This window comes from Leptosomus discolor, unplaced genomic scaffold, assembly GCF_034619465.1.
Source record: "Leptosomus discolor isolate bLepDis1 unplaced genomic scaffold, bLepDis1.hap2 HAP2_SCAFFOLD_27, whole genome shotgun sequence".
Lineage (NCBI taxonomy): Eukaryota > Metazoa > Chordata > Aves > Leptosomiformes > Leptosomidae > Leptosomus > Leptosomus discolor.
Window position 1 is genome coordinate 4,795,717 of NW_028237782.1, and position 15,976 is coordinate 4,811,692.

The following is a 15,976-nucleotide window of genomic DNA, read 5'->3' on the forward strand; positions in this document are numbered from 1 at the left end:
TCTGTCTTACTTAGGAGAGGGCAAGCTATGTGAGGACTTCGGTGCAGTAACTGGACACTTCTGGGGGAAGGGTGCTGGCGACCCAAAGCTGTCCAAGCCCATACAGCCAGAGGATGAATTGGCATGGGAACTGTATGGCCTATTGGGCAGGAAAGGCATGCTAGTGTGAGACACTGCAAGAATTCAAGTTGACTTCAAGTGCCCAACACTGTTCTCCAAATATTCCTTCCACCTCTGAGAGAAGATGCCTGGAAACTTGTCTTGTGGAAGGAATTGCGGCCAGTGGGACCATGCGCAGGCATCCCCAAAGGTGATTAGACACAACGTCACCCAAAGGTTCTTCTACAGCTAGGGGAGGAAGAGGCATTCGAGGTGATTCAGAGGGTAGCTGGGCCGTCTTGCCCCGTGCAGTTTGCTATCGCTCTTCATTAACTGAATAGGTTCCCAGTGCGAAGATGCCTCTGATTTGGGCACATCAGTTGGGTGTTTGCATTTGAGTGTGACAGTTCTGAGCCTCTGCTGTTTGCTTCTGTACTGCATGCTCTTTGGACTTCAGAAATCACTCTTGTTTGGGTTAAATGGAGGTTGTACTCATGCTGGCTGACAACATCATCTTTCTTCTCCACTCTGGGGAGAACATCTGGGAGGTTTAGGTCCCACCTGGAAGGCAAAAGCAGCTTGCTTTAGCCTGACAAGCCACTGAAAGTTACTAGTGAGCATATAATACATAGTGATATTTGAAAAATGCAAATAGGAAAAATGTGACATGGAGGGATGGGAATCATCCCTCAAAACACCAAGCTCCAACTCTGCAACTCCAACGTCACCCTGTGGTACTTGTCTAAGACAAGAAGGTTAGACTGGGAAAGAACAAAGAGCCACCAGCCCCAACATCCAGCCTAGAAGCTTAGTATCGACTAATGCCTAGTAGGATGAGACATTGGTGAAGGTTACCTGAGCATACAACGCCCGCATCTTCTCCGTGATTACAGTTATGGACACCCCAAGGCCTCGCCGCACACTCAGAGAGGGCTGATTCTGTACCAGAGCATTTAATTTCATCCAGCCAGATACGGCCAAAACCTCTCCCAAAATAAGCTGAACCTGGGGCAGACATGGCCATCCCACAGCCCAGCTGCTGGCACACCACTGCAGCATCTCTCAAGTCCCAGTTGTCATCACAGATCGTGCCCCACTGCTGGCCATGAAGCACCTCAACTCTCCCGGCACAACGACTGGGGCCATTCGCCAGCCGGAGCAGAGGCACTTCTGGAGTACCTGCACAAAAAGCAACCAAGAAGGATAAATGCACACAGTTCGCTGCACCTGAACCCTGCTGATGCGTTGTAGGGGACGAGTGCCAATGAGGCTGTCCCATGGATGAAGAACAGATGGCTAAAGAGGACATTTTGGCCATCCATTTAGGGTTACCCCAAAGTCTGCGTGGCTCTGCATTGCCCACAGACTGTCAGAAATGTCCCAGTTAGGACTGGGAGTGGCATTTCTGTCTCCCAGCCAGTAAGACGTGCTAATGCATCCCTTCCAAGCAGGCATGTTTCAGATGGTTTGTGTGAATCCCTGCCAACACTACAGTGACATGGGACGCTGTGCCTGCTCTGAATAAATAGCAATCTGCTGGTCTGAGCTCTGAAATCAAAATCTAATGTTATCTACAGTCAAATCCCGCAAAAATTGAACAATTTAAGAGCCTCCAATTAGATGTCTTTTCCCATTTGAGATGCATTGGGGCATCCTTGCCATCCTCTAGCTATAGTGTTGGAAGGGTGTCAGTCTCATGGCTCCAGGACCATATCAGCCAGCCCCACATAGATGTCTGCATACTCTTAGGTGTCTTATATGGCATGGGAGACCTACGGCCAGGAACACGATGCGTGCTCAAATAAACCAGGTCACATGTGTGAAGCTTTGGAATGTCCATCAGTGAACAGACTGTCCAATGCCCAAATTCATGAAACTTTCTTTTGGCCTTACACATTTTACTCCAGTTACTGCAATATTCACCATATGCTTTCTGGATAATTTGCTAGGAGAAAGCAGATTACGGTAATGTATCCTAATAGACACTTAATCTTCCTTGAAAATTCTCATAGCTGGTAAAGACAGCTGTTTTGGACAATAAATGGTCTTAAAAAGCATCAGCCAACCTTTTCCTGCACTGAAGCAGTGTGCCAAATAAAATTAGCCAAAAGAGGAGGTTAAAATTAGGTTTTTAACAAAGGGTCTGTCCTGTCCATAGCTGAGAACCCAGCAGTGGGTGACAGCATTTCAACCAGCTCAGCTCAGGCATGTACTTTGCTATGTTCACGGTGGGGGAGATGACTCCTCTTGAAAGAGCATTTTGTTCTCCTGAAGTTTCTCAAAGCTTTTGATGGAAGGAAGGGCGGAAGGTCTTAAGGAAAGCTCTGCTAGCTTCTCGCTCTGACATCCCAGAAATGTAGAAAAGAATGAGTAAAAGTTGAGAAAACAGAATGCCTGATTTTAAAGAAAATACTGGGATTGTTTAGGATTACCGTGAAAGTATATTAGCCCAGGTTTTCCAGACTGGATAAAGGTCTGCTGGTTTGACCTCATAGCTGACCTTGCTTTAACTGATGTAGAGAACTGCTGTCGTCCCTTCAACCTGAATTATTCTACGAGCTTCTCAATTGCTTTAACAAAGCAAGAGGTTTCTTCAGAATTGCAGATTGTAAGAGACACTGGGTTGAAAACTGAAAAAGCACTTAGATACAAGGGCTGCAAAGACACATTCAGTGTTTTCAGCTTTCTAAAATTCTCTATAAATCCTGAAATGGGACATTTTATTACTTCTCGTGATAGCATGAAACAGACTTCCCAATCAACCAGCCACCAAGACTTGCTGACAACACTGCTTAGTTTTCCTGTGGTATTCATGTAACAGTGTGGACTCAGAGGTGACTCTCTGTATGACACCACAAGCCTGTACCTCAGCAGAAATGAGATATTTCTGGGACTTTTCCAACCCTGGAAAAGTCTTGGAGCCTTTATTTGCTGAGGTGCTGGATACAAACCTTGATACAGCCACCAGCTTGGGGCTTGCTGATGGTGACTCCACGATTCGGGATCAGTGATGACTGCTGACCATGGTCAGGCCATGAGTGTTGTATAAATTACATAGGAATGGGTTTATATGCCATGGTGGTTAATAGGACTCACTAGGAGCATCATAAGCTCAAAGAAGACCTTCCATTGAGGGTGAAAACATTTCCCCAGCATGTTTTGCCAAAACCATCGAGACTCAGACACAGAGAGGGGCTTACCTGAGCACACCACACCAGCGTCTTCTCCATGATTGCAGTTATGGGACCCCCAAGAATTAGCCTTACACTCAGAGAGGGCAGCTTCGTTCCCTAAACAAGCCACATTGTCCAGCCAGATCGAGTCACGCCCTTGCCCAAAATGAGCTGAACCAGGGGCTAACAGCGCTGTCCCGCAGCCCAGCTGCCTGCACACAACACTGGCTTCAGCTATATCCCAGTTGTCATCACACACGGTTCCCCACCGCTGCTCATGAAGCACCTCGACTCTCCCAGAACAACGATTCGGACCGTTCACGAGCCGGACAGCAGCTGGTTCTGCAACACCTGGATCAAAACACAGTGGCAAAGTGTTTGAGGAGCGTTGTAAAAGTTGTGGACATGGGTGGTGATCAGCAGAGCATGTGAGCTTTGCCACCTGCATGAGGTGGCACCGTCTCAGAGCCCATGTGTACCTGCAGTAGATTACTACTAGAGCGAGCCCCAAGCAGCTGAACTCTTGGCTCAGGCCCCCAGGTAATCTGCAGATGGTGCCAGTGCCATCATGGGCTACCCAGCGCTCCCATTTTCTGCAGAGGTCAGGGCAGGTCAGGGCAGGCCAGGGCAGCCTGTCTCCTTTGGTTTTCCTCCTCAGATCACTTTCCCAGGAATATTCCCCAGCCATGGGGGGCACAGGTCTCTCTGTCACGATGCTGAACTGCTCTAATCCTGAGTGGAGAGGGCCCTTTACCTCGTTCCTCAACACAATCCTCCCACACATCACTGGTGACAGCACCTGGGCCTGCCTTCTCCCCACTTGGCCCATACTGTGGATGGGATTTTAGCCACCTGAATACACATGCCCATTTTGGGACCCAGTTTATTCTGCCTGGCTTCCAGCTGCTGCTCCAGAGGAGCACCGGGTGCTCCCTCATATTCCCCAGCACTATGCAGGTGCCTTGCATGCCCTAAGAAATCTAGAGTAGCGCTGGATTCACTCCTTATGTATCCCATCTAAAAGCAACACCATGCTAAAACGTGTGCCCCCGGTCCACAGACAACTCCTCCCGAATCTTAGCCCCCATTGCACCCCATGTTTCACGGCATAACAGTACCTGAGCAGATCACACCAGCATCTTCTCCATGGTTACAGTTGTTCTCTCCCCAAGACCGTGCCGGGCAATCAGCGAGGCCCGTTTCAGCCCCTGCACAGTTCACATCATCGAGCCAAATTTGCCCGGTTCCTCGTCCAAACCCAGCAGAGCCAGGGGCTGAGAGTGCTGTCCCACAGCCCAGCTGCCTGCACACCACTTGAGCATCTGTCATATCCCAGCTGTCGTCACAGACGGTTCCCCACTGCTGCTCATGAAACACCTCGAGTCTCCCAGAGCAACTGCTTGAACCGTTCACTAGTCGGATCGGGGCTGGTTCTGGAACACCTGAACCAAAAAGGTAAGAACCAGGTCAGTTTTATTCTGGCAAACTGGTTCCTGCTAGCCACGTCAGCAAACGCACTGTGTACCTGTTGGCTTTGTACAACCTGCAGTGACAAGCAGCATGGAGAAAGAAGGTTCAAGGTGGTTGTTTTCCCTCCTCTTGCCCCAAAAGTCAAGGAAAGGCGCTGACCAAAACTGAAGAAAGGAGATGTATTGATGGATCTCCCCCCAAAAGTGCTTGAAGCCTTCTTTCCCCCTCTGTCTTTGACTAGAAAGATACCAGTGCCCAGATAGCAAGTGCAAGAAACCCCACTGACTGAGGAAAAGACATTATCAAGGAAGTCCTCTTTAGACAACTCTGCAAGAAAACTGGGATATGATTCACTTCAGCTAGACTTGGAACCCTTAAGCGTAAACTTCCAGGGGTGATTGGCTTTCCCGAGTGTTGGTTGCACCATCTGAGTTGCCCAGGGAATCGCAGACATCCCAATGGGAGTGGTAGACTTGATGCGGGACCCAAGGGTGCCCTTCTGGATTTGCAATTAGAGACTGGGTGGGATATAGTGGGACATCTCAGATGACACTAGACACCTATGTTTGGGCAGCTGAACCTCACTTTTACAGCTCTGCAGAGGACCCTTACTACCCTTTATTGTCGATGGAAGGAAATGAGCACTGTTGGGTTGCAATTTCTTTAACCTGCTTTGGCCATCTGCATCAGGATGGGCCAAATCCTGCCATTGCCTGCATTGACTCAGTCCTCACTGGCTGCAAAGGGACAGTAGGATGTTTAATTCAGACAGGCATCTGTGTTTAGTCAGTGAATCCACAGGGTGCTTTCAAGGTGCGGGCAAGTAACCAGAGGAAAACAGTTTATCTCCTGCAAGGGCAAGGCAAAAGTTCACCACTTCTGGGATGTAAAATGATCATCTAGAGGATGAAGAAGCTTAAAATTGTGTCTCAGAAGGGAAATGGGAAGAGGCTGAGGCAACAGAAAAAGGATGGAACAACCTTAACAAAAGGTAGATGCAAAGAATAAATGGTAGTAATGCACAGTGCAAAGAGACAAGAGGGTGTAGAATAAATTCCGGGTAACGGCAGTGAGCTCAGGGTTTCCTGCTAGTGGCAACAAAGTACAGTGCCGCAACACTTTGAGGAAATCTGTCTCAACTGTGGAGGTTTCAGAGAAGACACTAGAAAAATTGATGAAAAAAGGTCTTGTGAAGGTGATTCTACCAGGTGAGGAAAGAGAAGAGGTAGATTAAGCGGGTTTCTGGAAGTTTTTTTAATATTCTTGTCTAGAAGAGGAAAGAAAGAGAAAAATGGGGAGTGTATCTTGATTTTTCAAGTGTGATATGTTTATCGGGCTTGTCACTGGCAGCAGTAGAAGAGTCCAAGTGACTCTACACGCTCTGTGACAGGGTGAGTCACACCAATCCTGCAATGCCACCAGGTTTACTGGCAACTCACATGGGAAAGAGTTCCAATTTTAAATTCTTCTGCACAGACAGCAGCAGGCTGGACTGCAGCACCGCAGTGTTATGATTAGCTTTTGAATGGGAAGGAGAGGGATACACTGAAGGATTTACCCACAGGCCCATTTGAAGCACTTTCTCTGCCCAGTGCGTATGGTTTTAGAGTCATAAAATGGGAAGAGGGTACCCTATCGCATTTCAAACATCCCTCCACATAACCCAAAAGTCGAGCAGATGGTGGCAAAAGATTAGACTTACCCAAGCACACAACACCGGCGTCTTCTCTATGTCCACAGTTATGGACTCCCCATAGACTGGTTTTACATCTGGAGAGGGCACTTTCAGTCCCTATGCAGTTCACCTCATCCAGCCAGATTGGGCCAGATCCTTCTCCAAAATAAGCTGAGTCCTGAATGGATAGGGCTTTCCCACAGCCCAACTGCTGGCAAACAACTTCAGCATCACTTATATCCCAGCTGTCATCACATACGGTTCCCCACTGCTGGCCATAAAAAACTTCAACTCTCCCACTGCAACGATTTGGTCCATTCATTAACCTCAGTGGAGCTATTCTTGGGTTGTCTGATGAAAAAAACAAGGGCAAGGATAGATATAAATTAAGTTGCCATTTGCTTGGTTGAAAATAAGATGAAATGTATGTGGGACTAATAACATCCAGGATGTATTTATCCAGTTGCCTAATGCTGGGATACATTCTCCGGTTCTAGTATTGAGAGCTAAGTGGACAATGGACTGTGTATCGAGTTCTGCAGTGTATAATTTAGAAATCCAAGTCAAGGAAAGCACACAGCTTCTGTTTACAACAACAGCTACACACATGCAAAAAAAAAAAAAAAAAAAAAAAAAAAAAGAGGAATTTTTAACAGATCTCCACTATGATGAAAGAGAGCTCACATCCCAGGTTCAAGACACTTGAAGACAGAGTCTGCTGCTGGGGTGGTACAAAAATACCACTCTTGTCAAGAGGAAACGTTTCCCGTCATGCAGATAGACACAGAGAGAGGCTTACCTAAGCACACTACACCAGCATCTTCTCCATGATTGCAGTTATGGGACCCCCAAGAATTAGCCTTACACTCAGAGAGGGCAGCTTCGTTCCCTAAACAAGCCACATTGTCCAGCCAGATTGGGTCACGCCCTTGCCCAAAATGAGCTGAACCAGGGGCTAACAGCACTGTCCCGCAGCCCAGTTGCCTGCACACAACACTGGCTTCAGCTATATCCCAGTTGTCATCACACACGGTTCCCCACCGCTGCTCATGAAGCACCTCGACTCTCCCAGAACAACGATTCGGACCGTTCACGAGCCGGACAGCAGCTGGTTCTGCAGCACCTGGATCAAAACACAATGGCAAAGTGTTTGAGGAGCGTTGTATGCCTCAGAGCTCTGTGGAGAGGGCATACCCCCTCCTCCCAGGGGTCTTGTGCCAAAAACAATTGCGGACATGGGTGGTGATCAGCAGAGCATGTGAGCTTTGCCACCTGCATGAGGTGGCACCGTCTCAGAGCCCATGTGTACCTGCAGTAGATTACTACTGGAGCGAGCTCCAAGCAGCTGAACTCTTGGCTCAGGCCCCCGGGTAATCTGCAGATGGTGCCAGTGCCATCACGGGCTACCCAGCGCTCCCATTTTCTGCAGAGGTCAGGGCAGGCCAGGGCAGCCTGTCTCCTTTGGTTTTCGTCCCCAGATCACTTTCCCAGGAATATTCCCCAGCCATGGGGGGCACAGGTCTCTCTGTCACGATGCTGAACTGCTCTAATCCTGAGTGGAGAGGGCCCTTTACCTCGTTCCTCAACACAATCCTCCCACACATCACTGGTGACAGCACCTGGGCCTGCCTTCTCCCCACTTGGCCCATACTGTGGATGGGATTTTAGCCACCTGAATACACATGCCCATTTTGGGACCCAGTTTATTCTGCCTGGCTTCCAGCTGCTGCTCCAGAGGAGCACCGGGTGCTCCCTCATATTCCCCAGCACTATGCAGGTGTCTTGCATGCCCTAAGAAATCTAGAGTAGCGCTGGATTCACTCCTTATGTATCCCGTCTAAAAGCAACACCATGCTAAAACGTGTCCCCCTGGTCCACAGACATCTCCTCCCGAATCTTAGCCCCCATTGCACCCCATGTTTCACGGCATAACAGTACCTGAGCAGATCACACCAGCATCTTCTCCATGGTTACAGTTGTTCTCTCCCCAAGACCGTGCCGGGCAATCAGCGAGGCCCGTTTCAGCCCCTGCACAGTTCACATCATCGAGCCAAATTTGCCCGGTTCCTCGTCCAAACCCAGCAGAGCCAGGGGCTGAGAGTGCTGTCCCACAGCCCAGCTGCCTGCACACCACTTGAGCATCTGTCATATCCCAGCTGTCGTCACAGACGGTTCCCCACTGCTGCTCATGAAACACCTCGAGTCTCCCAGAGCAACTGCTTGAACCGTTCACCAGCCTGACTGGAAGCAGCTTTGCAAATCCTGTGTTGAGAAATAAAGAAGTTCTCTGTTGTATTTTGGTCTCTGCTGGCAGGGTAGAGCGCTGTGCTGCTCAGCCCTGGATTGCACCAGCCTGGCATAGACAGACATTGTTCATTTTTTCATATCAGCTCAGCAAATCCTTGCAGCAATTTCCGAGCGGCGGTCTCCAGTGGACCTTTCTTGTTGACTAGCCCCCGTTAAAATCAACCATCTCTGTTTGAACCATTAACTCCTCAGAAGACGACAGTTTTGCCTGCAGCCTGTTATTGTGGTGGACCAGACTAGGGCGAGTAGCACTGGGCTAGCTAGCTGAGCTGCGAAGGGACCCATGGACTAACACGGGTCCGGGAGCATCAGGTCGCCTTATGGTCTAGGCTGTGATAAGGACTCCTAGCATCCAGAATCAGAATTTTGGTAAAGCAGAAATAGTTGGTTGAGGACTGCTAGTGTCACATGCTGAAGTGTTCTAGCTCTGGTGTTGGTGAACATCAGGTATCTGGTTCTAGGATCTATGAGAAAGGCCAGACGAATCTCAATGGAGGTGCCTATTTTCTTCACGGATGTGAAGCCAGCCCACACTGTTAGATGGAACATCTGCATTTTTCACATCTAAGGTCTGAGATACAAATCTCTCCTCCACAGACTGCGCAGCTGCTGATGGGAACTGCTCAGGACTGGCTGGGCAGAGCGATGGACTGGAGGACCTACAGGCATCCCTGACAGATGTAATTTCCTGAATCTGTGTGAAGGAAGGGGAACAAGAAGAATGGTAGCATTTGAGACCCAGAGCTGCCAGCCATGAATGGCTTGGGCAGTAGCTGACTTAATCAGCAAGAAGATCCCTCCTGCTCCAGATGCTGTTCTCTCTTGCACTATAAGAAATGCAAAATTATTGGGTTGAAGAGTAGCTGAGCTGAGAAAACACCGCAAAATAAGTGTTTCTTCTGTCTGCTGTAGCAAACTGACCTCCAGAAGCAATTCATGAGAAAGACTTCAATGAGGAAAGGGAGGTCAGAACTGTCTATAGGTTTAGACACATCTTTTTCCGAAGCACTTCTGAAGCATTCTGTGTCACTTTCTTTGGAAGAGCTATTTGTCCTGAAGGACCTGACCCTCAGGGTCTGTCTGAAAGGGTCGCTCACAAACAACTTCCCCCGTGACATGCCACGAGTGATGGGTACCTGTACAAACCACGCCAGCATCTTCTCCATGCCCACAGTTGTGTCTTCCCCAGGGAGAGGCTCTGCACTGGGAGAGACCAGCTTCTGTCCCTCTGCAGCTGACATCATCAAGCCAAATGGAGCCAGATCCTTGCCCGAAGGAAGCCCTGTGGGGAGCTGACAAGGCCTTCCCACAGCCCAGCTGCTTGCACACCACTTCTGCCTCGTCCAGGCCCCAGTCATCGTCACACACAGTTCCCCAGCGCTGGCCATAAAGCACCTCGACTCTCCCAGAGCAGTGGGTCAACCCATCCACTAATCGAAGCGGGGCAGGTTCTGCAAAGCCTACAGGGAAAAAAAAAAAGAAAAAGAAAAAAAAATCAGGAGAGTATCTGGTGCAGAGTCTGATGTATCTGTTCTCCACCTGGCAATGAACGTAGCATCTCTCACAGTTTTGCATGGGAAAAAATTGCGTGAAGAGGCAACACAAGCACTTCCTCCACCATCACAGCATTAGATGTACAGCAACAGATTTTACAAGCTTAAATACACTTGGGATTGAAGAGGGCAAGCCCTGGTCTTGCTGAAATGTGGATGTTCAGTGCTTTTAAGATGCTTTAGCCTCCGTCTGCTGTTGCAAGGGGTTTCAGCCAGACCCTTATAAATGTCCCATGTACCTTAACATGCACCAGAAGGTGCTAGATACATAGGGGTGCCAGGATCACTCTCATACTGTCTCTTCAGCCTCGTGTTAATGCTGTTTTTACCCACAAATCAATGAACAGAAAGTCTATTTCTCAATATATTAAGACCCTACAAATACTGCAAAACTGCTACAGAGGAAAGACACTAATTAACGCCTCATTACTGGAAAGGCAGGTGTAAACCAACTCTTCTTCCAGTGTTGTCCAAGCAATCAGCATATTCATAATAACTGTCCCACGAGCAAAGGCCTAATGGTAAACCTGCTGTGGCATATGCTGCTTCTTGCTTGACCAGACAGCTGGTGAACTGGGAAGGACTGGGTGGCTCTGGGGATCATGAAGGGAGACTTGGCGGTGTAACTTTGGGGCTCCAATTACACGGGAGGACCTGATACTAATAGGATGGGAGGGACAACAGGGTCCATGGGAAGAATGTCACTTAATGCAAGAGACTTTGGGGAACTATGTCTACTGGCATGAGGGTGGGATAGTGGGGATGCCAAAGCCACTGCTCTCTGCATCAAGAAAGGATGCTCTACCAAGGCGTCTACTGGCCATGTGTGTGGGGAGCCCTACAAGTGTCTTTTAACAGTGGCTTATGTGGTGGTGGATTTTAATTAAGGAGAAGAGGCAAGACCACTCCAGACTTTAAGGGACGAGACATTAAGGAACGAGCTATTAAGACTCGAGATGAGACACTAAGGCTCGAGACATTAAGGCTTGGGACATTAAGGAACGAGCTATTAAGGCTCGAGATAGAAATGCTTGGACCTTAAGGGATGAGCCAGTGAGACTCAGGACTTTAAGGGACGAGACATTAAGGCTTGAGACACTAAGGCTCGAGTCTTTAAGGCTTGGGACATTAAGGAATGACATATTAAGGCTCGAGATGAGACACTAAGGCTTGAGACATTAAGGCTTGAGACATTAAGGAACGAACTATTAAGGCTTGAGACAGTAAGGCTTGGACCTTAAGGGATGCGCCAGTGAGATCCAGGACTTTAAGGGACAAGACATTAAGGAACGAGCTATTAAGGCTCGAGATGAGAGGATGAATCATATTTTATCTTACACTTCTCTTGGGTGTTGGGGTCAGCGCTGCTCCAAAGGGAACAGGGCCTCCTATAGCACCTCCAGCATCTCTCCACACCCCACAAAACCCACTTGTGTCATGCAGAGTGGGATTTACCTGAGCACACAACACCAGCATCTTCTCCGGGCTTACAGTTATGGCTTCCCCAAGGTTTTGCACTGCATTCGGAGAGGGCAGCTTCAGTTCCGTTGCAGGACACATCATCAAGCCAAAAGAGGGCAGGCCCTCTCCCAAAGTAAGCTGAGGAAGGAGCAGATAGAGCAGTCCCGCAGCCCAGCTGCCGGCATACAACGTCAGCATCAATCATATCCCAGCTGTCATCACAGACAGTTCCCCATTGCTTTCCATAAAGCACCTCCACTCTCCCAGCACAGCGACTTGCACCGTTCACTAATCGCAGCTTAGCTGTTCTTTTAATTTCTGCATTAATAAAAGGAAAAAAAAAACCACAATAACAAAAGCAGAATTAGGGATTGCACATGGAAAGATTGCCTAGAGATCAAAGACAAGGAAAGATCCCCACTAGCACTGCCCAGGACTTGACAAGGTGAAGCCTGATGAGAATCAAGTTCTGTGTCTTCTTCTGTGGTTTCAGAGCTCAGAATTAGAGAGATAAATAGCACAGACTGGGAAACCCTTATGAAACAGGGCTGTGCAATTCCAGTGATGTTACTCCAGGGGTGGTGACTTGCTACAGATTAAGACACCCACATGTCTTATAGACCTGTTAGTGTCTTCATGTGAGATGGATGTTGAGATTCTAGTTAGTCAATGACGTCTGTGGAGCTGCTCAGCTGTCAAAATATTGGCATTTGATTCAAATGCCCAAATAAACATTCAGCAGCGTTTGTGATGCTGTAGGTATTCCCCCTTAGGGTCACCCTTAGGGCCTGTATCTCATCTTCCAGGTTGTGTCAGATGTCCCAGGGCACCTCTAATTGCACTTGGCAACTCTGTGTAGGGAACTGACTCCACCCTAGATTTCCATTGCTGCGCAGGAAGACACCCAGCCCTAGTGGTGACACCTGCAATTTAGACATAAATATGTCTGGGTCTGAATACGGCCCTGAACGCCGTTAGTTCTAGATCCAACTAGCAGGATGTACGTTTGGAAATTTGCTTCGTTGTTCAGTGCTGAGTAGAGCAGTGTTTGGGAGGGCAATGAGCAGCCTGTCAATCTCCCAGTCCTCTTTCCACCACCTGGAGTCCATGACCAGCTTGATTAAGCTTTACTCCTCAGTTAACCATGATGTAGAGGGTAGGGTACACCTTCAGACCTTCCTCACCCGGTTCCTAGAGCTCAGCATTCATTAGCACCATGCTATGACATCCAAGTTAGGAGCAGCTTGCAGATAAGTGACCCACAATTGAATTTGTCATCCCAGTCCCGGACAGTAAATATTTCCACCAGGAGAGAATATTGTCGCAAAATACAAATGGAAAGAGGCCGCATAAATGCTCAACTTCCCTGGCGTATTTCAGCCATGAAATATGTACATGGAGAGCACGTGCATCCAGGTGGGGATCTTTCAGCCTCCTTGCCCATTAACTTCATGGTGATGGCATAAGAGGCAAAAATAATGTGGATCAGGGAAAAAAAAGAACTATGATCTCTGTTCTGCCCTGGTAACAGAACAAGCACAACCACCACCCACATTGTTTAACTGGTAGAACTGGGCTGGAAAACATTGCCCTGGGCATGGTACAGGCCAGTGCCTGAAGCAGCCATCCCCACCCTGATCCCTAAGAGTAGCACTGATGGAGAAAAAAAAAATAATTTGCAAACAGGCTTAAAAACCTCCGTCTACACAGCACGGCCTCCTGGGGTCACACGGGGAAGGGAGTAAACGTGAGTTACCTGAACACACAACGCTTGCATCTTCTCCGTGATTGCAGTTATGCTCTCCCCAGGTTCTGGTCCTGCAGGCAGTAAGGTTGGCTTCTCTACCGTCACACTCCACGTCATCCAGCCAGATATGTCCAGTTCCTTGACCGAAGCGAGCCGAGCCAGGGGCTGACAGTGCTTCCCCACACTCCAACTGCTTGCACACGACCTTGGCATCCGACAGATCCCAGCTATCATCACACACAGTTCCCCACTGCTCTTTCCAGAACACTTCGAGCCGCCCCGCACAGCGGTTTGGGCCGCTCACAAGTCTGACGGGAGCTGAGTAGGCAACACCTGAATCCCAAAACAAGCCAAGGTGGAAAATGGGCGTGAGCCAGGTTTTGGCTGATAGTGAGGAATGCAACATCGTGCAGGAATAATGCCATTTTGGGTCTGTCCAGGGAAGGATTGCTGAAATGCTCACCACTTTTTTTTTCCAGCAGGAACGTTGTAAGAAAAGCTTACTGGCTAATTAGTGCTGTAAATTTCTCACACAGACGGCGGCAGGACCTCTGACACATCTCTACATTTAGGACATTTCTGACCATGGGATTCCTACTAATATGTCCCTCCCAGACATGGGCCAGGTATTCAAAACCTGGGATGAGAACTCATCATTTTCAGCCGTGGAACAGTCCCAACACACCCTCCTACATGGTGTGTGATGGCTCCACACCACAGAAACCCTATGCTGTGCCCTCCACACAATCAGGAAGATGAGAGGAAAACCTCAGATTATGATCTTTAGGAAGATGGAGGTCCCAGAGTAAATGCCTCCACACAACCTGAGCTGCTGTAGCACCATGGGTCTCGGGTCATCCCTCCCCACCGTCATTGTGCAGCTCCCTGCGCAAGACCATGAATGTTCCTCCTGAGGTCTGCCACTCTCCTTGTGTTGTGCAAGTTATTGAAGGAAGATTTCAGGTCACTTCTGTGAGTACAAATCAGGATACTCATATCCTTGACCAGAACGCTTGTCAGAACTTGGCTAGCCAGATCTCGCTCACCTGGTGGCATGTAGAGCACAGTTTGCTCACCTAAATGAAAGACTCTAGTGCCATTTGTAGACCTGCACCCTCCAGAGCAGTAGTTGGAGTCTGGGACTGAGAAACTAGGACAACTGAAATGGCTTAGGCACCTACATTAAGGCAACGGCCTACAGTCCATAGGATAGGATTCACCTCCCAGCTACTGACAAGTTGCAGTGTTGTCCGTGCTAAACAACTGGACTCCCATACAGTGCAGAAAAGAAGGTATTTACAGTCAACATCCATCCATAAGGGAGGAAGATTTGAGGTAGAGGAAGGCCTCTTTCTCTTTGTGGGTGCTACCGTTGGGATCTAAGCCTGGCAGAAGATGCTGAAGATCCCTCCGTATTCAGAAAAGCCCTGTCAGACACTTAAACCGTTTCTACATCTTCAGTCCTGGGTGCTGCTCCCCACAGCCTTTGTACACTTAGATCAGAGGTTTTAGAGCAAGGGTTGCCACTAAGGCTTGCCAGGTCCACTCTTCTATGCTGTTGGAAAGCACAGATATTTTTCTAACAGACTTTAAATTCCCAGGTCATCCTCCTTGACGCTTTGCAGATCTGGCACAGCCTTCACTTCTTCCTAGCCCCTGAAACAGCCTCAACTTGTACCAGGTTTTGTTAAAAACCGACAGCGCTCTTTCGGGATAATCCTTATCCCACTCTTTTACTAATTTTGGTTTAAGTTATTGGACTATGCTGATTTGCAGATCATAAATGCAGCTGCATTAAGCACTGTCTCTGACAGGGAGGTCTGCTGTGCTTATTCACTCTTAGGTCTTGGCTCCAACACAGACTGTGACTCTAGGGTGGAGGAAAAAACCAGGACTACATTCTGGATTACACGAATCAATCAAAGGAAACACTGTCTTTATGCTTGCATTTGTTTGTTCCCAGGGTTTGCCTCTGTATTTTTCCATTGTTAATGCCTCTAAATCTCTAGGTGACCTTCAGAAGCCAAGTGATCATCTCTGCTACTGTCCTCTCTTGTCTCAGAAACATCAAGCCCTTTTCCAGTGCTAGGAGTTAAAACCCAACCTTCCTGGATCTTCAGTCCTCTGTTCCAGCCATGAAACCCATTTCCTTGCCAAGGCTGAGGATACGAGTGGGGTCAGTCCATCACGAGTCCCATTTATCTGGCCGTATCTAGAACCCTGTTCTCCAGGAGCAAAGGAGAAAACTTACCCCAAAGACATGCCAAGAGGAAGAGCACAGTTTCCATCCTGGTTCCAGCAAAGGCAGCCAGGCTCCCACAGCGGGTATCTCTGGGTGGAAGAAGATTTCCTGCTGGTCCCGTGCTAGCAGCAGAGACCTCACACAACCCAGCTCCTGAAGGCCTGGTTGGTACGGTAGAGCAGGAAGATCGTGCTTGTAGGAGAGACAGTCAAGTGGCTGGCTGGGGAGGCAGGAGAGAAGAAAGACAGT

General features: G+C 48.6%; 1 protein-coding gene across 1 annotated transcript; it reads right to left on the bottom strand.

Moving 5' to 3' along the window:
* Window positions 1–25: 25 nt before the first annotated feature.
* On the bottom strand, window positions 26–15,773 carry LOC104341877 (scavenger receptor cysteine-rich domain-containing protein DMBT1). The gene is made up of 12 exons (XM_086481006.1): window positions 15,737–15,773; window positions 13,486–13,818; window positions 11,733–12,056; window positions 9,861–10,184; window positions 8,356–8,679; window positions 7,217–7,540; window positions 6,445–6,768; window positions 4,391–4,714; window positions 3,300–3,623; window positions 1,105–1,278; window positions 278–348; window positions 26–139 (listed from the first exon to the last, which is right to left on the bottom strand). The coding sequence occupies exons 1-12, from the start codon at window positions 15,771–15,773 to the stop codon at window positions 26–28; spliced, it is 2,997 nt and encodes a 998-aa protein (XP_086337132.1).
* Between the last annotated feature and the right edge of the window lie 203 nt (window positions 15,774–15,976).

What these genes read in the sequence shown, in the direction of transcription:
- LOC104341877 (XM_086481006.1), bottom strand. Translation starts at nt 15,773, where the DNA reads ATGGAAACTGTGCTCTTCCTCTTGGCATGTCTTTGGG. An exon ending in CGCCGGTGTTGTGTGCTTGG is followed by an intron (nt 4,715 to 6,444) that starts GTAAGTCTAATC and finishes TTTTTGGTTCAG; the next exon opens with GTGTTCCAGAACCAGCCCCG. An exon ending in TGCGCATGGTCCCACTGGCC is followed by an intron (nt 140 to 277) that starts GCAATTCCTTCC and finishes CCTGCCCAATAG; the next exon opens with GCCATACAGTTCCCATGCCA.